The 22,791-nt window shown below is 57.5% G+C and overlaps 2 protein-coding genes across 6 annotated transcripts; one reads left to right on the top strand and one right to left on the bottom strand.

Moving 5' to 3' along the window:
- The first annotated feature begins 33 nt into the window (after nt 1–33).
- FAM234A (family with sequence similarity 234 member A) lies at nt 34–8,514 on the top strand. 2 transcript variants are annotated; one of them, XM_082199535.1, is made up of 11 exons: nt 34–375; nt 470–589; nt 690–869; nt 2,468–2,598; nt 2,762–2,894; nt 3,039–3,180; nt 4,058–4,198; nt 4,909–4,984; nt 6,224–6,382; nt 6,859–6,964; nt 7,428–8,514. In XM_082199535.1, exons 1-11 carry the CDS (start codon nt 120–122, stop codon nt 7,637–7,639), a joined length of 1,656 nt encoding a protein of 551 aa, XP_082055661.1. In that variant the 5' UTR covers nt 34–119; the 3' UTR covers nt 7,640–8,514. The 2 variants fall into 2 exon arrangements, with proteins under 2 accessions (XP_082055661.1, XP_082055662.1); XM_082199536.1 differs by lacking the exons at nt 6,224–6,382; nt 6,859–6,964; nt 7,428–8,514 and adding an exon at nt 5,382–5,565 and having other exon boundaries at nt 4,909–5,046.
- Nucleotides 8,515–11,384: 2,870 nt separating this feature from the next.
- Nucleotides 11,385–22,617, bottom strand: RGS11 (regulator of G protein signaling 11). 4 transcript variants are annotated; one of them, XM_082197985.1, is made up of 17 exons: nt 22,531–22,617; nt 22,314–22,410; nt 22,040–22,090; nt 21,822–21,928; nt 21,235–21,286; nt 21,047–21,105; nt 20,864–20,940; nt 20,679–20,760; nt 19,320–19,388; nt 17,239–17,268; nt 16,387–16,448; nt 15,000–15,113; nt 14,701–14,816; nt 14,034–14,121; nt 12,531–12,669; nt 12,346–12,428; nt 11,385–12,230 (listed from the first exon to the last, which is right to left on the bottom strand). In XM_082197985.1, exons 1-17 carry the CDS (start codon nt 22,591–22,593, stop codon nt 12,077–12,079), a joined length of 1,443 nt encoding a protein of 480 aa, XP_082054111.1. In that variant the 5' UTR covers nt 22,594–22,617; the 3' UTR covers nt 11,385–12,076. The 4 variants fall into 4 exon arrangements, with proteins under 4 accessions (XP_082054111.1, XP_082054112.1, XP_082054109.1 ...); XM_082197986.1 differs by having other exon boundaries at nt 17,239–17,262; XM_082197983.1 differs by having other exon boundaries at nt 21,822–22,090.
- Nucleotides 22,618–22,791: the final 174 nt, after the last annotated feature.

Genomic DNA, 22,791 nt, shown 5'->3' with positions numbered 1-22,791 from the left:
TCCTGCTTGCAGGTTCCCCACAGGCGTTGGGTCTGGGCCAGGGCGGCATTTGTTTGGCCTGATCCAGGCCCCCTTGTGTGCAGCAGGATCCGAGCTCCTTCCCCAAAGAGCCAGCTAGGATGGAGAACAAAGACCTGGAAGCCGAGATCCACCCGCTGAAGAACGAGGAGGGCAAAGGTCCCGAGGGCCTGGCCAACTGCACCCAGAAGGAAGCAGCCCCCAAGAAGCTCAAGCGGCTCTCGCGATGGCGCACGGCAGCCTTCTTCCTCTCCCTCTTCCTGTGCCTCACGGTGGTGTTTGCCTTCTCCTTTATCATCCCCTGCCCAGTGAGGCCCATTTCCCAAAGGATGTGGAGCAGAACTTACGAGGGCGCAGGTGAGTGCGTGGGCGCAGGGGCCGCAGCCGCTCCTGGGGGCCCATGGGTGCTTGCGGCCCATCGCTGAAGCCCCCCATTCTGGCCTCTTTGCAGCAACCTACGCCTTCCTGGCCATGCAGGACGTCAACAAGGACCGGGTCCAGGATGTCCTCTTTGCCTTCAAGGCTGCCAATGCCGGCAGCAACAGCACCAACAGCTCTTGCGCCAGCCAAGGTGAGGGTTCCTGGGCTCGGGCGGCTCTGCAGAGGCTGCTCCTTGGGGGAGAGAGGGGAGGAGGCCACAGGGGCTGAATGGGCTGCTCCTCTTCCTCCAGGCTTGGCCTCCCCCTGTGCCTTCCTGGCCGCTCATTCGGGCACCAACGGCACCACACTCTGGCAGAGGCCTGTCGCCCAAGAGCTCCTGCTGATGGACTGCTCCGGGGAGCAGGATCACACCCCAGCCTGCCTCATTGTAGGGGAGCCGGACATCCTGGCAGCCATCGACCTGGAGACAGGTAGGCAGGTGTCCAGCAGCCCCTGGCCCAGAGCGTCACGGCAAGAGGCATGCAGGCAACCTTCCTGGTGCGATGAGGGGTTGGGGGTGGTCTTGCCAAAGGCAAGGTGGTTCCTTTCAAATGAGATTCTTGAGCTCCAAAATACGCAAGCGAGTGAGGAGATTAAAATTTTTATTCTAAAACAGCAAGCAATGTATATACATAGCAAGCATGCACTTCAGTCTACCACTTGGAAACCCTCAAGAAGCGACAAAGTGACTCCCTCAGGTAGGTAGCCTCAGTTTGCAGGGCCCTGCAGCCGATCAGTCTGTGCACAAGCTTCAGAGAAACTCTGCCCAAACTGTCCCATTTTATAGATAGCCACCCCCTCCCAATTCCTCACTTTCTCAAAACAATGTCCAACATCAAAGAAGGTACCCAGCATTATTTTGGGATGCGTCCAAGGGAACAGGGGCAATTGGCAGGCCCCTTTTGGCCCCAGCCCACCGGCCGGCAGCCGAGCAAACTCTGGTCCTTGGATCAGCATGTAACTGCGACCCGAGCTTCAGAAGCTGGCCACGCAAGCCAGCAGAGATAAGAACTCTTCGCAACGGAAGGGCAGAGAGAGGCTGTGTAAAGCGTATTTACAGGCATTTCATTCAGCATCAGGAGAGAGGAAAAACATGTCTGCTCCCCTTTGTGTCCAAGCAAACAGCATAAGCAAAAGCTAAACACACAACGGAAGTTCCCAGCAGGCTGTGCTGGAATGTAAACAGGCATGTGACACACAACAGTCCTGCCAGTTCCTCTTAAGGTGGCATGGAATATCGTAACCCGTCCTCCACAGCTGATTAAGGGGGCTGCATGTGGGGCTTCTCCCAATCTTCCCAGGACATTAAAGACTGTTCTCACACCATCAAAAAACTGAACAAGAGCGAGGGAGGGGGACTTTGCATCCTGCATGTGGGCTGGCGCTAAGTTAACTGGACACGGCTTTGCTCTGGGCAGCAACAGTGAGATTCCGTTCTGCTCAGACAGACAAGAGAGCTGCCTGCTGGATCAGCCCCAGGAGGGATCAGCGACTGGGTGGCCACTTGAGTCTAATTCCCGCTCTGCGATTGGGTGCCAGAGGCTGCTCCGCTGCTGTCCACCTTTATGCCAAAGCCAGGAGAGCACTGGAGCTCCTGTCTTCTCCTCCCTGGCCCAAATAGGACTCATTTAGCCAGCTAGCCCTGGTGATCATCTAATGTTTATTGGATGGATTTCCCCCTTAAATTGATTTTTGGATTTCTGAATTTATTGCTATCCAGGTTTTATACTGTCTTTTATGCTGTTTTTTGTTGCATCAATTGTTTTAAATTTGTTGTTGGCCACCCTGAGCCCGGTTTTCTGAACCAGGAAGGGCGGGGCATAAATAAAAAAATATTATTATCATTTCTATTCTAGCCCATATTCTGTGTTCCAAACAGAAAGTGGGCAAGAGGGAAGGAAAGGCAGAGTTGTGGCCGGGAGTGTGGATTGGCTGCCATGGCCCAGGCCCCCAAAATGCTGGGAATTGCAGTCCTTGGCCCCTCCCTCCCCTCACCCCACGAGGCCCTTGCTTCCTTCTTATTCCTCAGGCCAGACTCTCTGGAATGAGGCTGCTGACCTCAGGCCTAATTCGACAGTGCTGAGTCCATTGCTGAAGATCCCAGATGTCGACGGAGACAGCACTTCTGACATTTTGGTCTTCGCTGAGACGGGAGAGGAGGTGAGCTTAAATAACTATAGATATCTATAGCGAGGAAACTTGGCATTTCTTCAGCATTGCCATGCAAGCCTCTTTAAGACTGGGCTGGCAGTGGCGGCAGCGGCAGGATAGCTCAGCTTCCTCCCCAGGCGTGAGAATCCCATGGCCTTCGTTTGCTCTGCAGATTCAAGCCCACTTCTATTCAGGGAAACATGGCACCCAGATTGGATCCGTTGGGACCTTGCATCTTCCGGGAAGAGTCGGCCACCTCATGCAGGTCACTCCGAAGGGCTCCCACTACGTGCTGCTGTACACAGGTGAGTCCTTCCCCCTCCGGAGTCTGGGCCCAGGGGTCCCTGCCGAGGGCGGGGTCCTCTATGGAGAAGGGCTGTCCTGAGGCAATCTTTGGAGTCTGGCGAAGACGCTGCTGCTTGGCTCACCCAACTCCCTCCCTCCCTCAGCAAAGGCCCTTTACGCCTACTCTCTGAAAGCGCTGTGCCAGATGGCGTTCATCTCTCCTGCCCACAGCAGCTCTGGCCTGACGGAAGATCCACTCTGGGAGATGGCGATCGACAGCGCCACGCGCCAAATCACCTTGCTCAGGTACCGCTTGTAGGGCTTCCAGCAGGGGCGGGAGGCAGAGTTGACCATTGGGGGGCTTGGGGAGAATACGTAACGTTCACAGCAAGCCGGGTGGGAACTTGGGAAGAACTCAGTTCATAGGAAGGGGCATGTCTGAGAGCAGCAAGTGGGGTTGAGAGAGAGAGGTGGGGTGTTGCTGTGAGCCAAAAAGTCACCAGTTCAGTTGGTGACCTTGTATTAGGAAGCCCCAGTGCTTTTTTTCTTAAAAAATGTTTATGGGTACTCTCATTTTGACTCAAGAAAACCACAATTTTATAGTTCAAACTGGGAAAAATAAATACAGTGAAGGGACAAAAGTAAGGTGGTACCTCTGGTTGCAAACGGGATCCGTTCCGGAGGCCGGTTCACAACATGAGCAGAACGCAACCCGTGTCTGTGCATGCGCGGATTGCAATTTGCCACTTCTGCACATGCTTGTGACGTCACTCGCTTCCGTCTGAGACTCAGGAAATGCCATGACAGGAAACAAGGTCGCCATCGGAGGGAGCAATGGAACTGATGATGCACAGTGCTAGAGGAGAAACTAATTTTTTAGTATCTTCTTATGTTAGATTCACAAAATGTTTAGGGGTATGCGTACCCCCAGAAAAAAAAGCACTGGGAAGCCCCCACCTGTAATACGGAAATACTGGTCCCCCTCGCATGGTTGTTGTTGTTCTACAGAGAGAAAGGTGCTTCTTTCCCTTTGTCAGAAGAGCCCGTCTTCTGGGGGGTCAGGAGGGCAATGGGGGTCTCCCCCCGCCAGCCTCCTCTTGCCCTCATTGGTGTCAGCTGGCACAAGCGCCCCCTGCAGGCCCAGCTGAGCAATGACCAGCGCTCTTGGTCCCTCCCTGTTTAGCACGGGAGAAATCCACTACCTGACAAAGATGCCTGTGTCTTCGAGCGCCGATTTTCTGGTTTCAAGATCGAACATGATTGAGCTGGTGGACGGGCAGCGCTTGGGCTCGATGTGGGTCACAGAGACACCCCACATCCTAAGGTAAGGGGTGCCAGCTTCTGCCAACAACCATGACCTGCGAGGTCCGACTCTGGCTTGTGCCTCGTCCTCAGTGGCGCAGGGAGAGTGGCCTGAGCTGTGACTTCGCACGGGAGGGAGAGGGAAAAGGAGGGCAGACCAGCTGGTAGTTTTGCCATGCGTGAGGCTCTGAGCAATTACCGTATTTTTTGCTCTATAAGACTCACTTTTTCCCTCTTAAAAAGTAAGGGGAAGTGTGTGTGCGTCTTATGGAGCGAATGCAGGCTGCGCAGCTATCCCAGAAGCCAGAACAGCAAGAGGGATTGCTGCTTTCACTGCACAGCAATCCCTCTTGCTGTTCTGGCTTCTGAGATTCAGAATATTTTTTTTCTTGTTTTCCTCCTCCAAAAACTAGGTGTGTCTTGTGGTCTGTTGCGTCTTATAGAGCGAAAAATACGGTAATCACAGGTGAGCTTCGCAGCCCAGAGGAATTTGCCAAGAGTGCTCCTGAGCGCAGGCAGAATGCCCAAGGGAAGAGAAGGGCTTATGCAACTGGGAAGGGAGCGGGGGCTTCCCCACAGCTTTCTGGAGATAAATCCCTTTCTCCGCTTCCCTCTTTAACCGACGATTTCTTCCCCCTTTTCTGGAAGGGTGGGGTGGAGGAGGGAGAGGTCCAGTGTGCCGGTCAGGGCTGCTGGGAACGGCTCATTCAGCTCCTCATCTCCCTCTTGCAGCGAACCTGTGCTGGGAGCCTACAGGCCGGACGAGGTTGACGTTCTCGTTATGAGCAGAGACTCTTCCAGGAAGAAGGTTTGTTTAAAGGCCCACAGCCACATGGAGTCCCTTGCAGCAAAGGCAGAGTTTTATGATCCGTTTCTTTTCTCAATTAAATTCAAGTGCCGCCTTCACCTGAGGGTTACAGGGTGGTTTACCGGGGGGGGGGGGGAGAGCAGCCCTGATCAGGAAAGTTTTTAATGTCTGGCATTTTATTATTATTTTTATTTTGCTGGAAGCTGCCCAAAGTGGCTGGGGAAACCAGCCAGGTGGGCAGGGCATAAACAAGAAAATCATCTTCGTAAAAATGCACAGCACAGTAGCAAGCAAGAATAATGCCTTCGGCCCCCTGGGGCCCTGCCCCCCCCCAATTAAAAAGGCCATAGAGGAATGTTTTTGCCTGGTGCCGAAAGACACGTGAAGCAGGCGCCAGGCAAGCCTTTCTGGGGAGAACATCCCACAAACGGAAGGACTGTCCTTGTGTTGCCACCCTCCAGACCTCTTGTGAAGTAGGGGTGTGGGGCCCAGAAAGAAGGGCCTGGGGTGACAGTCGCAGGGTCTCTGTCAGTTCATATGGGGAGAGGCAGACCTTGGGGCATTGAAGGCTTTTAAACCAGGCCTTTGAATTGGGCCCCAAAACTGATTGGCAGCCAGGGCAGTTGGGCCAGAGTTGGCCATACATGCTCAGACCGCCTTGCCCTGCTGAGCATTGTGGCCACTGAATTCTGCACCAGCTGAAGTTTCCAAAGCTGCTTCAGAGGCAGTCGCAGGTCTGCCGCATTGCAGTAACCTCACCTGGAGGTTACAGGAGGACAGATGACAGAGGTTAGGCTGTCCCAGCGCAGGTGGGGGCGCGGCTGGGCCACCAGCCAAAGCTGAAGGAAGCCCCAAGCGACAGCAGTGCACCCAGGAGGACCCCAAGTCGCGTACCTGCTCCCTCAGAGAGAGAGTCACCCCCTCAAAAGTGCCACCTCCCACCCTCAGGACTTTGGTGGCTCCTTGAAGATGAGCCAATCTGGGGAAGGAGGGTCCCCTTCATCAGATCCGAAGTTACAGACAGGTGTGCATTTTATAGGTGTGATGGTGAGGCTTGGTCCTGGCCTGCCATGGAGCAGCTTCTGGGTGCTGAGAGCCTTTGCCTCGCCCAGCGCCCCGTGGCAGAAGCCCCCGGAGCAGGGGCTGCAGAGGGCAGCCTGCTTGGGGGCAGGGGCTGCGGAGAAGAGCGCTGAGGACCTGAGAAGGCAGCACCCTCTAAGGCGGGCCTCTTCTCCGCAGGTCATGGTCATGGAAGGCACCTCCGGCGACATCGAGTGGGAGGCCGGCCTGCAGCTGCTCTCGGGCGCCGACAGCCCCCGGCCGGCCACCCTGGCCACCTTCGACCGCAGATCGGTCTTCCTCTTCTGGGGCCAGTACCAGAGGGACGCAAACGGAACGGTGAGCGGAGGGGGGCATGCTGTAGCAGGAAGGGAACGCAAAGAAACTGTTCCTTCTGCCAGCTGGCTTTGGACGGGGGGGGGGGGGAGCTGAATGGAATTTGCCTTTAGGAATCTCTAGCTCAATTGGTAGGGCCTGAGACTCCTAATCACACGGTCGTCGGTTTGAGCCCCACGTTGGGCAAAAGAGTGGACTTTGCATGCAGTTGGAGAACGCCAGCCTTCCCACAGATCTGGCTTTGTGTGCCCGGGGCGATGGTCACACTGGCACAGGGTTGCCCCGTGCCCCTGCCCCTCTCCTCTGCCACCGCATAACAGAATCGCCTTCCCTAATTGCCACAACCTCGCTAGCACACATTTCATGCAGGGAATGCGCTGCCTCCGTGTGTTATGGGGGGTCTTTCTGTCGGGGCTTGCTCTGCGCAGTTTGCCCTTGCCTGGTGCCTGGGCTGCAGCTCTCTTCTCTCTTGGCACCAGGGGTCCTGGGACGGCGCCCAGCAGCAACTGTACCTGTTCCACCCCGCCTTGCCCAATGTCCTCCTGGAGACGAGCAACATCACGGACCACATCGTGGCCTTTGAGGGTAAGTCGGTGTCACAGTCCGGTTCACGGGCGATCGAAGTCCCGGCAGGGGATGTCAGGACCGGGGGCAAGATGGCGGGATGGGAGCAGGAATGGGTGTCCAGAAGCCAGGATTCAGGAAGCCAATGGTCCGAGGATCCGGAAGCAAGGAGTCAAGAAGCCAAATGCAGCAAGGCAGGGAACGTGTTGCTGTGGCAAAGAGCCGAAGGGAAATGCTGACCTTATACCCCTTCCCGGCTCTTGCCACCAGGTGCTGTGAGTTACCAGTCGGCCTCACCTGTGCGGCCGCACCTTGCCTCTTCCGAACAAACGTAGGAAGGCCCCAGTCCTGCAGAGTCCTATTGGTCACAGGGCCTGGCTCCTGCACGCACTCCTGACAGTCAGGGGCGGCTTCGAGGAGGAGGAGGCTGCCGCTGCTGCTGCTGCTGCCTACCCCTCAATCCTTCACCCTCTTTCCCTTCCAGGGGTGCTCTTTGAGCGGAGCCGCCACGCCTGCTACGTGCTCCTGACGGGGCCCCAGGTAGGGCAGCCCCCCGGGCAAGTGATGCTCTCGAAGTGGAAGCTGAAGGAGGCCATCGCCGGCAGCCGCGTGATCTGGCTCAACCAGGTGGCGCAGAACAGCGAGCAGAGCGTCCGGGAGCGCTTCCTCAGGATGAGGTACCGCAGCCCCCAGTGAGCGCTGCCGGCAAGGCTGGGGTGCAGGGAGAGGACGACCCCGGAGGACCCGAGGCCGGCAGAGGCTTCCCGCAGCTCCAGAAGGCAGAGAAGAGCACTGCGAGGCTGCCGATGGGCAGGGCTGGCATGGCAGGAGGGGGCAGAGGCAGCCTTCCCAGCGCTGCTCCTCGCCCGCATCCAGGGCCCTTTCCCTTGGGGATCCTGCTGCAAAGGCTACCTCTCTCTGTCTTTGTGGAGGCCTGGATTGGGGGGCAAGCAAGCATGTGGCCCCTTGACTTGCACTGGAAGGCTCCCCCACCAGTGGACTCTCCTGGGGGGGGGGAGGGCTCAGCACCCCGCACTTCACTGGGGTTGATGTCTGCAGCCCCCACTCCCTTGGCTGCCCAGCTCCTCCTTCCTCCCTCTCGCTGCTGCCTCCACCGGCTGGGAGCCAGCAGGGAACCAGGGAGTCGTTTGGGGGTGGGGTCTGCAGCACTCAGGGGCAGCAGCCTGGGGGGAGGCGGTGGGGCTCTCCCTCACTGCCCCTTCCCCAGGCGCCTGCCTTGCCACCCTGCTGGCCTTGGCTTCAGGCCCCACTTGGCGCAGGGAGGAGGAAGGGGGTTGGCTGCTTGGCACGGGGAAGGGCCCGAAACCCCCCCCCCCCGCACAGCATCCTTTGCCCAGGCGGCCCACCCCCCAACCGCCAGGACTGGAGCCGACGGAGCTGCTTTTCCGCCTTTGGGGATTTCTCGGAAGGTTTTTCCTTTGGGCTTTGGTGGTGGAGGTTTCGCACACAGGGCCACCTCTTGCGCCTGAGGAGGCGGGGACTTGGCCAGCTCGCTGCTGCTGCTGCTGCTACTACTGTGGTTTCAATAAATCCTGGTTCCTTGTCCACAACCTCCGTTTCCCGTCTGTCTCGGGGCTCCTGCATTTGGTCGCCAGAATGAGCTGGGCCCCCAAACCTGTGGCATTCACTTGGGGGGGGGGAAGGAAGGAGGCGCAGTGGGCAGAGGCCCCTCCTCTAGACACGCTCTCCCCCTGCACATGCACTCTTGGGGATGAAGAGGCCGTGGCTCGCTTGCACCCCAAATTCAAATCCTCCGGACTGGCAAGGAGAATCCAGTGACCTGCTTCTATGCCAAATAAATCCTGTTTGGGGGGTTTCAAAGAGAGAGCTCTGTGTGGCAGGGCAGCCCCCTCCTTTGCTCCAAGAAGCCCTTAGGTACCCGGAAGCGACTCTTGACACAAGAGGGGAGCATTTGCATTCTTGCCAAGTCCTGGGTCGGCCGTGCCCTTGCCTCCTCCTGGGCTCAGGCAAGCAAGAGGACCTCTGGGCTTCAGCAGAGTTTCCCCTGTGCAGGTTTTCAGTGAGGAATCGGTTTGCTTTCTGCCAAGTCAGGGCGTTGGTCCCTACGGCCTGCTGCTGCCTACGCTGCCAGGCAGGAGTTGTCCAAGGAGCCAGAGCTTGGCTGGGAGAGGCTGACGGGAAAGGGCTTCTGCAGGCCAAGCAGCCGCTCTGCTCCTGCACTTAGTTCCACGCTGCATCCCCTGGGAGCAGGAGCTGGAGGAGGAGTCCCTCCGTCAAGGCTACTGCAATTAATCCAGAATGCGGCATCCAGACTGGTGACTGGGAGCAGCCGCCGGGACCACATAACACCGGTCCTGAGAGATCTGCATTGGCTCCCAGGACGTTTCCGAGCACAATTCAAAGTGTTGGTGCTGACCTTGAAAGCCCTAAACAGCCTCAGCCCAGTAGACCTGAAGGAGCGTCTCCACCCCCATCGTCCAGCCCGGACACTGAGGTCCAGCTCTGAGGGCCTTCTGGCAGTTCCCTCATTGCGAGAAGCGAAGCTATAGGGAACCAGGCAGAGGGCCTTCTCGGTGGTGGCGCCTGCCCTGTGGAACGCCCTCCCACCAGATGTGAAGGAAATAAGCAGCTCTCTTCTCTTTAAAAGACATCTGAAGGCAGCCCTGTTTAGGGAAGTTTTTAAGATTTAGTGCTGTATTGTTTTTAACACTCGATTCGGAGCCGCCCCAGAGTGGCTGGGGAAACTCAGCCAGATGGGTGGGGTATAAATAAATTATTATTATTAGCACAGCAGCACCAGAAAAAGAGCCACAGCTGGAACTGCAGAAGCAGGTCTTGGCCCTGGCACCAAGGGCTCGGCTTGTGCCCTCTCAGCTGTGCATGTGCACACACACACACACACACACACAACCCCCCCACGTCCCTGTTGTGCAGGCCAGAGGGGTCCCGGCAGAGCAGCTCCTGGCTGACTTCCAGCCCTCGGCCCCCATCTGTTCCGAAAGTGCTTTGCTGGCATCTGTTCAGCGGTGGCGGCAGCGTGCCACGCTGGGATTAGCGAGAGGGAAACGGCAGCAGTGCCAGGCTAAGAGGATGCCCTGCCCCAGTTTCCCCCAGGCGTGAGGACCGGTGGGCCAGGCAGAGATGTTGGGGGCAAAGCGGCCCTCTTGCCGCGCAGGCCTGCCAGGGGAATGAGAGAGACTCGGCTGCAAGCCCCTGCTCAAGAGATGGGGCCAAGTGGGGTGTTAAGGCTCTCCAGCTTCTGCTGGGGAAACGCAATGGGAGAGCGGAGCTTTGCATCCCCTACTAATCTCCTTACTGGGCAGATGGCAAATACCTCCCAAGCCCCAGAAATGCGGAAAGATCCTCGCAGGGGATTTGGGGCTGGGGGGGGGTGGCATGGAGCAGATGGACACGGCCGGTCCCCGAGCTCTTTGATTATCTTCCCCAAGGAAGTGCTACATGGGTGTTAGAATTGTAGAGTTGGTAACCTCAAGGTTGGGGTACTGCAACGCGTTCTACGTAGGGCTGCCTTTGAAGACGGTTTGGAAACTTCAGCCGGTGCAGAATTCAGCGGACAGGTTGCTCACTGGAGCATCTTACACTGATCCTGGTCTGGCTACCAATTAGTTTCCGGGTCCAATTCCAAGTGCTGGTTTTGTCCTATAAAGCCTTAAACGGCTCAGGACGGCAATACCTCAAGAACCACCTCTTTCCGTATGAACTTACCCAGACCCTAAGATCATCTTCTGAGGCCCTCCCTGTTTCCCACCACCTCGAGAAGTCCAGAGGGTGGCAACACGAGAACGGGGCCTTCTCTGCGGTGGCTCCCTGTCTGTAGAATGCTCTCCCCAGGGAAGTTCGCCTGGCGCCTTCACTATACACCTTTAGGCGCCAGGCCTTTGGGTAATCCGATTTACATCCTATGCTCTTTTAAAATGTGTTTTTTTGGGGGGGTGGGCTGTTGGGTTGTTTTTGTTTTTATTAGGTATTTTGTGGTTTTATATCTTGATTTTATTCTGTGAACCACCCTGAGACCGCCAGGTATAGGGCGGTATATAAACTCAATGAAGAAGAAGAGATGGAATGGACCCCCACCCACCCACAAGGGTCATCCAGCCCAGCCCCCGCAACGCAGGAATGGCCCTGTGGGGGTCTCATCTGCTGCTCCCCCCCCCATTGCAGGCAGTCTAGGCAGGCCACCCCACTCCTTGCAGCTGCCTGAAGCCAGGCATCTTCCCTGCCCCACACATGGCTGCCCCCCTCCCTCTGCTCAAACCCCGCCACCCCCTTTGGGGAAGGAAAGGCACCCGGAAAAGACACCCCGGAGGCTCCAGAATGAGAAGCTTTTGCTCCCCTGGCCCCCACCCCCACCCCTTTCTCAGTGTTGACTGCAAATGCCCCCCCACCCCCAGTTCTTTGGGTGGAGAAAGGAAGAAAAACTGACCAGCCCCCAGACATCTCTGCTGTTCCTACGGGTTTTTATTGGATTCCATCTTTGCAGAACAGATCTTGCAGCAGCTGCAACCTCCTTCACACACCGGGACAGGTGCTGGAAGACATCTGGAGGGCTGAGTGGGTGCGGGGGGGGGGGGCCGCAGAGCAGAAGAAAGCCCGGCCCTTCTGGCCTTGCGCTGCCCCCTCCCCTCGGGCAGCTGTGGGAGCAAAGGACACCCCCACCCTGCTCTGGGACCCATCTGGAGGTCTGGCCAGGGGTGGCGTCCCTCACAAACCACCGGGGGACCCCTGGGGGGGGGCACACACACAAGGCCTTCCACCTCTGGGGTTTTCTGGACAGCCTGAGTCAGTTGTGCATGGGAAGGAGGGGGCCAGGAACGCTGCTCAGCTGAAGGAGGGGGGGCTGGGAGCAGGTGGGCGCTCTAGGCAGGGAGGGGGGCAATTCCTGAGGCAAGACAGTGTCCGGGGGGGGGGCTGTGCTCCAAGAAGCAGATAAGGCAGAGGAGGTGATGTGTCTGTGCTGGGCTCCTGCATCATATGGCTTCGTTCCAGTGGGGGGGGGGATACAGGAAGGTCGGTTATGAGCATCCGTTGAGGGACGTCCAGGTGAGTCAGCAGTGCTTGTCTGGGGGGGGGGCAAAGGCAGGCCCTTCTCCTGCCTGTGTGTGGATGGCAAGGGGAATTGGGGGGGGGGTCCTAGGTGCCACCGTCCTCTTCGCCCCCCTCCTCCACCGGGGCGGGCGGCCCCGCTTTGCCCTTGTCTTCGGCCTTTGCCTCGTGGTCCCCCTGGGGGGGCGGCAGGGCGGGGCTGGGGCTGGAGTGGCGCTGCTTCCGCATGAAGGGAAAGACCCTGCGGGGGGGGAGAGGAAGGGTCCGGTCTGACACTGCAGAGAGGCAATCTCCCCCACCGCCAGCCCCCTCCCTGAAGTGGGGGGCACTTGCGGGCCCCCTCCCCATCTGCTCACCGCTTCTTCGTCTCCGGGGGGATGACAGCCTCTGCCAGGAGGTTCTTGTAGAGATCAGACTTCAGGAAGCGAGGGTAGGAGTCCTAGCGGGGAAGGGGGAGAGCTCTGGGGTGACTGGGGGGGTGACGATGGCCAAGGCAGCCCCAGCCCAGCCCTGAGCCCCCACCCCCAGGATTGCCCCGCACCTTCTTCATCAGCATGTAGATGTGCATTTGGGCATCATCCATGACGTAGCGGTGGGGGGTCTTAATGCCTTCCAGAGTCCTCTCCATCGTCTTGCTGTCGATGTTCACCCAGCGGGTGGCCCCGGGGGCCAGGAACTGCCTGGAGGGAGAAAGAGCTGCCTTGGCATGGGCGGGGGGGGGGGCAGAGAGCTCCTGGCATGGGTGGGTGTAGGGGTGCAAATATCCAGAGTGTGGGGGGGGGGTCAGGTGGGATTGCTATGAGGAATCATGAAAAATGAAGCAAGCCATTGTGTCCGCGATGAAAGCGTTGCGTTGATTGGGTTTGATTCATTGACAATAGTTTCTGATCGAATTCCACCTCTGCCATTTCCTTTCTCTCCACCTGACAGGCACATATAAGCATTCTAAACACACAGGCCAGTTGCTTCCTCAGGCATCCTCAGTACATAAAGTTAATAGGTTGCTTTGATGTAGTTTGTTAATCTTTAGATAGATCTTAAGGGCCAGGAAGAGAGTCACAAGGGGGGGGGCTTCCGGTGGAGCGCGGAACCCGCTACAGGCGAGGGTTTTTTCCGGCAGGAGAGCCCTAGCTTATTTAGCCGAAAAAGGAGGTTTTTAGGGCGCAAAAACCTCCGGTTGCACCTCTAGAGGGTGTCTAGGGGTTCAGGTTCCTGGCAGTGCCTGGAAAGCTGCCTGTCCGGCCGTCAGGTAGCCTCCGTAAAAAGAGGTGAAGAGTGCGGCAGAACGAGCAGTTGGTGGTGTTTATTACCACCGGGGTTTTGCTGAATGCATTCCTCCTTTTAGTCCTATTTTATTTACTCTGGACTACTATGCATGCTCAAGTAGGAAATAGTTTCTTTGCAGTTTTAACTTTTAACTTTGTCCCCACATGGGTTTTTTGTTTTTTTTTAATGCTCAGAGGAAATCTGATTGGGTCTTACGAACACGGCGCAAAAAGTTCTTTTGTGAATAAAACGACCTGGGCCGAGGGGTGGAGAGGATTATTATTATTGGCACTCCTCCCAGAGTCTGGCTGGTCAAGCCTCGTGTGTATTTTATTAATCAGAGTCCAATCCTTCCTTGCTTTGGGCCCCGAGTAGGAGCGGCTGTGTGGGGTCTGGGAAACCCAGTCTGGGCTTGGAGGTCCAGGTTCCTCTGGGGCTGGGAGGAAGGGAGAGGCGAAGCCCCATTGGAGCCCCCTAGAGGTGAGAGGCCACCCACGGCCGGCCCTACCATGAGGCAGCTGCTGCCTCGGGCGGCCAAGATTGAAGACCAGCAAGCGCAGGGAGCTCTGGGTGGGCGAGTGGTGCTTTGCAACCCACCCTGCACCTGCTAAGCTCAGCCGCTGCCTCTTGGGGTGCAGCAGAGAAGGCAGAAACAAGATCCGAGGGTCCGCGGAGATTTCGCACACGGAACGGGACGGGGAGGAGACTACTTCTCGCCCTCGGCTTCGGGCATCAAAACGCCTTGGGCCGGCCAAGGGGAGGAGAGCAAGGCGCTTACTGGTAGATGGAGTCCACGATCTCCTCAATCCGGGCCTGCTCTCCGTAGCGCAGCTCTTCGCAGGCCTCCCAGAAGCTCAGGTTCTCGGCTGGAGAAGCAGGAGAGGAAGAGGGGAGAGGTAAGAGAAGCGGAAGAGGCGGCAGCACGGAGGGCCCCAGGGGGAAAGGGTGGTGTGGGGCAAGTTGGTCTTGCGCACCCCAGAGGCAAAAGTACATTTTCGAGCACAAATCAATGTGTTGGTGTTGACCTTGAAAGCCCTAAACGGCCTCGGCCCAGTAGACCTGAAGGAGCATCTCCACCCCCATCGTTCTGCCCGGACGCTGAGGTCCAGCGCTGAGGGCCTTCTGGCAGTTCCCTCGCTGCGAGAAGCCAAGTTACAGGGAACCAGGCAGAGGGCCTTCTCGGGGGTGGCACCTGCCCATCAGATGTCAAAGAAATAAACAACTATCTGACTCTTAGAAGACATCTGAAGGCAGTCCTGTTTAGGGAAGTTTTTAATGCCTGGTGTTTTATTGCATTTTTAATATTTTGTTGGAAGCCGTCCAGAGTGGCTGGGGAAACCCATCCAGATGGGTGGGGTATAAATAAATCTATTATTATTATTATTATTATTATTATTATTATTATTATTATTATTATTATTATTATTTATTAAAGCTGGACCTACCACTGAACTCCTTCTTGAGGAACTCCAGGAGCTGGACCCGGCCCAGGCTGTCTCCGATCAGCTCACTGAAGCCAAAGCTCCAGCGCTCCACTCGCAGCTTGGTGGGGGCCATCACCCTGCAGGCAAGCGGGGGGGGCAGGGTGTAATGCAAGCCCTGAGGGACCCCTGACAGCCAAGGGGCCTTTCCCCAAAGAGAGAGGGGGGGAAGGCAGGCAAGGGGGGCCCAGTGCAGACGTAGGCAGGGAGGGGGCCGGGCAGGCATCTGGGGCGCCTCCACCAATTGGGGGCGATGCACTTACGTGGGGGCGTTCATGGCCCAGTAGGTGGTGTCGTCTGTGATCCAGGGATTACTGGGGAGGCAGCCGGACATGATGGGATCGTGCGGCACATATTGCTCATTGAACTTGAGGTACCTGCAGAGGCAGCAGGAGGTGGGGGTGAGGAGTCGGTGGGGGCCTTCTCTGCTGCCAGGTACAGCCAAGGGGCTAAGCCCACCCTGGGAGTAACAGGCAGAGAGAAGCAAGCCCCCCCCCCAAGAAGAAACACGTATGAAATAGGCAACTCACATCACCCAGTAAGGCTGTGGAACCAAGGAATGGGCAGAACCCTGCTCCCCGCCCCCCACCTCTCAATCATTATCAGTGTGGGATTTACGTATAAGCTACAGCTAAAGCCCCACTCTCTTGGGGGCCCCAAAAAAATTTAAAGGGGGGAAAACTGGATGTACAATTCCAAAATATAAGATAAAAAACAAATAAAAGAAAACCTACATACAGCAAGAGTGTTTTGTGTTGTGTAGGCTCCTCTGATGTAAGTCATGGGCTAGCCTGCTCCTAAAATATCACTGCTTTTCTCCTTTCTATATATAGGGTGCCTACATTCTGCATGTGCAAATGGCTTTAGATACCTAGGTAAAGGTAAAGGGATCCCTGACCATTAGGTCCAGTCATGGCCGACTGTGGGGTTGCAGCGCTCATCTCGCTTTACTGGCCGAGGGAGCCAGCATACAGCTTCCGGGTCATGTGGCCAGCAGGACTAAGCCGCTTCTGGAGAACCAGAGCAGTGCACAGAAACACCATTTTACCTTCCCGCTGGAGTGGTGCCTATTTATCTACTTGCACTTTGACTTGCTTTTGAACTGCTAGGTTGGCAGGAGCAGGGACCGAGCAACGGGAGCTCACCCCATCGCGGGGATTCAAACCGCTGACCTTCTGATAGGCAAGTCCTAGGCTCTGTGGTTTAACCCACAGTGCCACCCGGGTCCCTATTTTAGATATCTATGAGGTCCATAAATTGCCATATAGCATTATATTCAACACAGCGACAAATTGTTGTTGACAAAGGACAGCTGGACAGATAAAGGGCCCCATTACTAGGGCCTCATCAAACCTCAATCTGGCCCTGGTCATTGTCCTCCCCACCCCACCCCCCCTTGCCCCCTGCTCTTGAGACTGTAAGCCTGAGGACTGGAACCGCAGCTGGCAAAACGTGAGCTGGCCGAGGCAACTGTGAGGTGGATTTGTCGCTGGTTCACTGAAGGAACCCAAAGATTGCTCCTTCGTGGTTCCCCGTGCTCCTGGGGGAAAGTGACCCGTGGGTGCCACCACCTGGGCCCGTTGTTGTTCTACCTGCAGAGCCCCAGGTGAGCCCCACCTGCCCCTGGAAGCCCCTGGCGCTGCCACTCACCCTTCCAGGCAGACAGAAGACTTGACCCTTGTCCTGCCCATGGCGGCGCGGCAGTAGCGGATCTGCGTCCAAGAGAGCGGGGGGGGTGTCAAGGAGCTGCCTGCAACCCCCACCCACCCACCCACTCCAGCTGGCCCAAGGCATCTCAGCAGCAGCCTCAAGGGCACCTCCTGATCTTGACCTGCCTCCCACATTAACCCTTCAAGAGGTAAGGAGGGTCTCCCCCCGACCCTGTCTCCACCCCCATCATTCAGCCCAGACACTGGGGTCCAGATCTGAGGGCCTTCTGGCAGTTCCCTCCCTGCGAGAAATGAGGTTACAGGGAACCAGGCAGAGGGCCTTCTCGGTGGTGGCGCCCTCCCTGTGGAACGCCTTCCCATCAGATGTCAAGCAAATAAACAACTATCTGACTTTCAGAAGACATCTGAAGGCAGCCCTCTTTAGGGAAGATTTTAATGTTTGATTCTATTTTGAATATTCTGTTGGGATCCGCCCAACGTGGCTGTGGAAACCCAGCCAGATGGGCGGGGTTAAAGAATAAATTGATCATCATCATCATCATCATCATCACTGTTCTCTGAAAGATGGAGCCAGCTTGTTTTCTCCTGCTCTGGAGGGCAGGACCCAAAAGAATGGCTTCAAGTTGTAAGAAAGGAGATTCTGAAGGTGTTTTGACTCCCCTTCCTTGGTGGTTTTTAAGCAGAGGTTGAACGGCCGTCTGTCAGGGATGCTTTAGCTGAGATTCCTCCATTGCAGGGGGTGGGACAAGGAGACCCTGGGGGTCCCGTCCAACTCTACAATTCTGTGATTCCTGTATCCCTTCAGCCCCCTCCCCCCCCCAAGTAAACTCACCTCCCGTTTGTAATAATCCGTGTTCTTTTCCTGGAAAGGGGAGAGAAAGAGGTGAGCAAATCTCAGGGGCTGCCTTTGCCTCGCTGCCCCCTCATCTTCTCAGAGAGGGTCAGACTCCAGGGTTGCTACTTCCCCCCCCCACTGGCTTTTCCCTCTCCTTCCCCCCAACTCCCTTTAACCAGAGATTCCCAGAGTTGAAGCAAGAGGGCAAAGCGCCAGGCTCAGACCTCTCCCGATGGGGGGCCCCCTCCTCCCACCCACTCAAAAGGAAGCATGGGGCTAAGGGACCCTTCCGACCCACCAGCAAGCAGAGCCCCCCCCCCATCCCAGCAGCAAACAGTGAGTTAGTTACATGGCCGTGTTAGTGACTTACGTGGACGGACAGACGGACAAAGCGGCAGACAGAAGAGAAGAAAACAGACCCCAGTGATCAGTAGGGGGGGAGGGAGGGGGGAGCACAGGCAGACAGAGCAATGTGAGACAGAGAGACGGACGCAGCCCAACCCCCCCCCAGCACAGGGACGAGGGGAGCAGTCCGCGCACATAGGGGGAGGCCTTTCCCTCAGTCGTCGTCCCCGCCTTCGCAGCCCTTCTTGGTGGAGATGCAAGGAGGGCCTTCTCGGTGGTGGCTCCTCCCAGGCAACTTTGGGAAGCCCGGCTGGCTCCCTCCTCACTGTCCTCCTTGCTCCCTCAGGTTTGGGGGAACTGACTGCTTTTGAGGAACAGGCTGGTGCTGGCTGCTGCTATTGACATTATTTGCATGGTTGCCGTATCGGCCCGAATATATATATATATTTTAGTGTTTAATTTTTTTATTTTTTACCAACAACCAAAACACAAACAGTGAAACCCCCCCAGGCGGTTGGTACATTGGGTATACATAATCAATAATAACATATTAAAATCAACCATATGTACAATTTTATATACGTTAACCCTCCTCCATTCACAAGGTTTATCTAACTTTTAACATTTTAATTGCCCCAAATTGTTCAAACCTACCCAAATAATCTCAAACCAATCCTCCTCTTTCTCACTGACCGTAAACCCTTTCATTCTGTGTATCTTCACAGTTAGATATTCTAAAATTACATATTGTTCAGTTTTTTGCTCCACTGGTTCACCCCTAACTCTTGTGCATTTTTCCAATTACTCGCTATAACCTGTCTGGCCGCAGTTACCATCAATTTTACCCATTTACATTCTGCACTTTTTTTTTTCCAAATTCCGACCGCAAAGTTAAGTGCAGCTTAAATTCATGGCCATACAAAAACAGGCTTTTTTTGTGAGATCGCTGCTGAGACAGACAAACAGTAAAAGGGAACAGGTGTGAGCGCCTGTGGAATTTTAAGGGAGCGACATTTTTCTTTTTTCCCCTTGAATTTTAAAGGTGTGGCTTATATTCAGGTGTGACTTATATTCGAGCTGTACAGTATACTGTTTTACTTCTATCAATGTTTAATTATTTTTTAACAATTCCTGCCCACCCCCTGCCCCCCGGCCAGGTTTATAGCAGTTCTTATTTGTATCTGTGAACCGCCTTGAGTCTCATCAGGGGAAAAGATGAAGTATGAATAATTATATTAATATTATAATCTGCAAAGCCCGGGGGGGGGGCTGCCAAGGGGGCGAAGGGAGCCAGGGCGACAGGCACCTTCCAGAAAGAGAAAAGTCAACACAGAGGCATGTCCTCACCAAAGGGGAACCCGCAGTGGGGCCAGGCACAGGAGGTTTTTGCCAGCCCCACCCTGGGCCGGGCAACTCACGCACTGCAATGGAGGAGCAGGAAACAGAGAGAGCCCCTTGCAAGGAAGCCAAAGGCAGGCATCGCTCTACCACCAAGCGAAAGCAGGTGGTAAGGCTGGCACAGAGGGTGCCCCCCACCATTGGTGAACAAGAGGCAGGTGCTGGGGGCTTTGCTGGGAGCTGGCAAGCCATGCCAAAGGCTCTTATGCAGCTGCAGCAGCTGCCCAGGGGGGTCTGGGGCACAGAGCCCAGGGCAAGGGTGGCCCAGCAATGTGCCCATCGCTCCCCACTGCCCCCCCTTGATCCGCCACCCCACACCCACCCCCCGCACTCACCAGCTGGACTCGGGTGCTCTGGCAGTTCCTCCTCTCCGGCCCTTCCTCCATCACATTCAGGCTGCCAGGCTGCAAGCAGGAGAGAGAGGCTGGATTTTACCCTTCCCTCCCAGAGCAAGCAGGGCTCCAAGTTCCCACTCTGCTGCCAACCTGGAGGCGCCCTGGGGTGCAGGATAAACTCTTGGCCTGCCTCCCAGGGCCAGAGGGGTCAAGGAGGGGCCTCGGGGGCCTCCTCTGCTCTGGACCCAGCTGCCCGTGGGCAAGGGAGGCCAGTGCAGGAGGAGGAGGAGGAGCAGTTCACTGCCCAGGAGATGCCCACGCCATCCCCTCTGCAATGCCACTCTGGCTGGATGAACAGGGCAGTGGGAGGCGGCAGCTGAGATGGCTGGGAAAGCTCGTGTGACACCTATTAGCAATAACAGCCATATAGGTCAAGGACCCCTGGATGGTTAGGTCCAGTCAAAGGCGACTCTGGGGTGCAGGGCTCATCTTGCTTTCAGGCCGAGGGAGCCGGCGTTTATCCACAGACAGCTTTCCGGGTCATGTGGCCAGCAGGACTAAACCGCTTCTGGCGCAACGGGACACCGTGACGGAAACCAGAGCGCACAGAAATGCTGTTTACCTTCCCACCACAGCGGTACCTATTTATCTCCTTGCATTAGTGTGCTTTCAAACTGCTAGGTTGGCAGGAGCTGGGACAGAGCAATGGGAGCTCACCCAGTCATGGGGATTCGAACTGCCAACCAGCAAGCCCAAGAGGCTCAGTGGTTTAGACCACTGTGCCACCTGCATCCCAAAAAGCCATACAAACCCTCCCTGTTCATGGGCAGTCTGCCCCTAAACACCAATTGCTAGGTGTCGCGCTGTTCAGCTCATGTTCAGCCGCTGTAGGAGAGCAATCCCCACAGAGGCTTGGGAGGGAAGCTGCGTGCCCGCCGGCCATATGGTTGCAGCTGGCGGGCATGCAGGGAAAGAGGAGGCCGCCAGCAAAGCTGCGCAGCTCCCCCACTTGCTGGGGCGCCCCTGAGAGGCTGCGCCCTGGAGCGATGCACCACTAAGCCCTATGGGAAAGAGGGCTCTGCGCTTGTGAGCTTCTTAAGAGGCATCTGCCTCGCCTAGAAGGGCCTTTGGTCCAATCCGGCTACAGGCCTCTTCTGATGTCCTTCTGAGAGATGGACTGGTAGTGGAGGGATGCGGGTTCAAATCCCGGCTCAGCCATGAAGCTGGGGCTGGTGGGCGTGGCTGGCTGACACCAGCACACAGCCCCTGCCCCCCATGTGGCCCTGCAAGTGGGGCTGGCAGCCTCCTGCAATGGCAGCTTCCTCTCTCAGGCTTGGCTGCCTCCCTTCCCCGCCTCACCGGGGGCCTGTTGACGAGCCAGTAGGCCTGTTCCTGGCACTCGATGACGATCCGGTCGCCTTTCCGCCGCTGCTTGGCTGCCCTGGGGGGTCAAGAGGAGGGAGGGATGGAACTCAGGGCCTCTGGCTTTCCCAGCTCCACACCCCACATGGCTGCCACCTCCTCCTGCCCCCCCCCAAACTCACCGGAGCTGCTCTCTGGCCTGCATGACGACAAAGTCCCAGGTGTGGTTGATCCTTTTGTGCAGCTGATTGTAATCTTCCTGCAGGGGATACCGTCATTCCAGAAGAGGGGAGCCAGGAAGCATGAAGAGGGGGCTGCACTTCCCCCTCCCCACCTGCCCCCACCCACCATGCCCCCCCCTTTACCTTCTCATGCTCAATGAGCTCTCCCTGCTTACGGATGTTCTTCTTGGCCAGGTAGATGGCTGGAAAAGGGAGGGTCTGTTGTGGGCCATGGAACCTGGTTGGGGGTCCCCCCACTGCCTGGGGTCAAGCTGCCCAGAGGTCTCCTGGGAGCCCCTTGGCTCTTGGGGGGGCAGAGAAGTGGCTCTCACCATAATCCAGGTCTGTCGCTGGCCACTTGGTGCTCATCCAGAAATAGGGGGTCTGTGAAGCGCAGAGAGAGAGGCCGGATTAACTATGAACCGAAAGAAGCAGCACCTGCTAAAGGCATCATCGAAAGACATCTCCCACGGCCGGATTTACCATGGACTTTGCAGTTAGAAAAAGTATGGGATTCCCTCCCCCCCCCCCAAAAAAAATGTAAATAAAGTATATAAAAATAAATATTATTCTCCATCTGACTGTAGGTTTTGTTTCATTTCGGGGGGGAATTCTATTCTGCAGTTTATTATAGTTTATATTTTGAATTAGATATCTATGGGGCACCCAAATCTTCCAATCGCTTAGGGCCTCTAGAGATCTTCGCCCGGCCCTGCCTGACTGGGGAGAGGGGGGCAAGAGCCAGCCAAGCCCCTTTGGCCCGCAGAGGCCGCGCTGCTCCGCCCCCAGCTGCGCCTCAAGGCCCTCCGGGCAGGGGGCTGCCCCATGATGCAGACGGAGACTCTGCGCCCCCAGGCTTCCCGGAGAGAAGGACCGCCCTCCTCCTCCTCCTCCGCCCCAGAGATGCTGCCCGACCCACCTGGAAGCGGTAGGGCGTCTCGTCGACGCGCAGGGCGAGGCTGCGGGGCTCCTTCAGCGGGTAGATGTAGCCGTGCCTCACGATCAGCTTACCCAGGTGCAAGGACTCTGCGGGAGGGACGAGGGTCGTGAGCAGCCCCCCGCCCAGCCCCCGCCCCCCGCCCCCCGCCCGCCCAGCCGCGCCCTCGAGCAGCTCCGCTCTGCGCAGCGCCGACTCACCCTCTTCCGAGAGGCCGTATTTCTGCAGGAGCCACTCCACGATGTCGTATCCTGCGGGGAGAGGGAGCCCCCAGGTCAGCCGGGAGCCCGGCGCCGCCCGCCCCCACCGGCGCCTCCGCGGGGCTCAGACCGGCCCTCCTCCCGTCTCCCTCCATCCCTCCATCCAGAGGCAGCTTTGCGCAGCCGCCGCCGCCGAGATCCCCGCGGGAGGCGCCGCTGCCGGGAAGGCGAAGGGGCGCGCTGTGGGGCGCCCCCTCGGGGGAGACTCACTCACCGGTCATGGCGTGCGGGATGACCGTGAGCAGGAGGCGTTGACTGCGCAGCTTGATGCCCATGTCCGGGTCCTGCATCCCCAGCACCACGCGCTCCATCTGCGGGGCGGCAGCCGCTCAGACCCAGGCCCCCGGGCTCCCGGCGGGGGGACCCGGGGCACCCCACCCCGCCCCGCCGCCCACGGCAACCTCCGACGCCCCCCGCCCGCCCCCACCCACCTTGGCCAGGCAGGGCAGCTGCAGGCGCGGGCTGCCCCCCGGGCGGAGCGCGCTGATGGTCATGGCGGCGGCCCCGGAGCGGCCGGGCTGCTGCAGGCGGGCGGCGGCGGCGGCGTCGCCAAGTGGCCGCTTCTGCGGCCGGGCCCCGTCGTCGGGCCGGAGGCCGGGCGGCTCTCGGCTGCCCCCTGCTGGCCTGCACCGCCAGCCTTCCCCCTGGCGCCCGGTGCCTCTGCGCGCGTGCAGAGCGCGGCAGCGGGTTCC

This window comes from Podarcis vaucheri (genome assembly GCF_965113315.1).
Source record: "Podarcis vaucheri genome assembly, chromosome: 14".
Taxonomy (NCBI): Eukaryota; Metazoa; Chordata; class Lepidosauria; order Squamata; family Lacertidae; genus Podarcis; species Podarcis vaucheri.
Note: the sequence above shows the minus strand (reverse complement) of the source record. Positions and strands in the feature narration are given on the sequence as shown.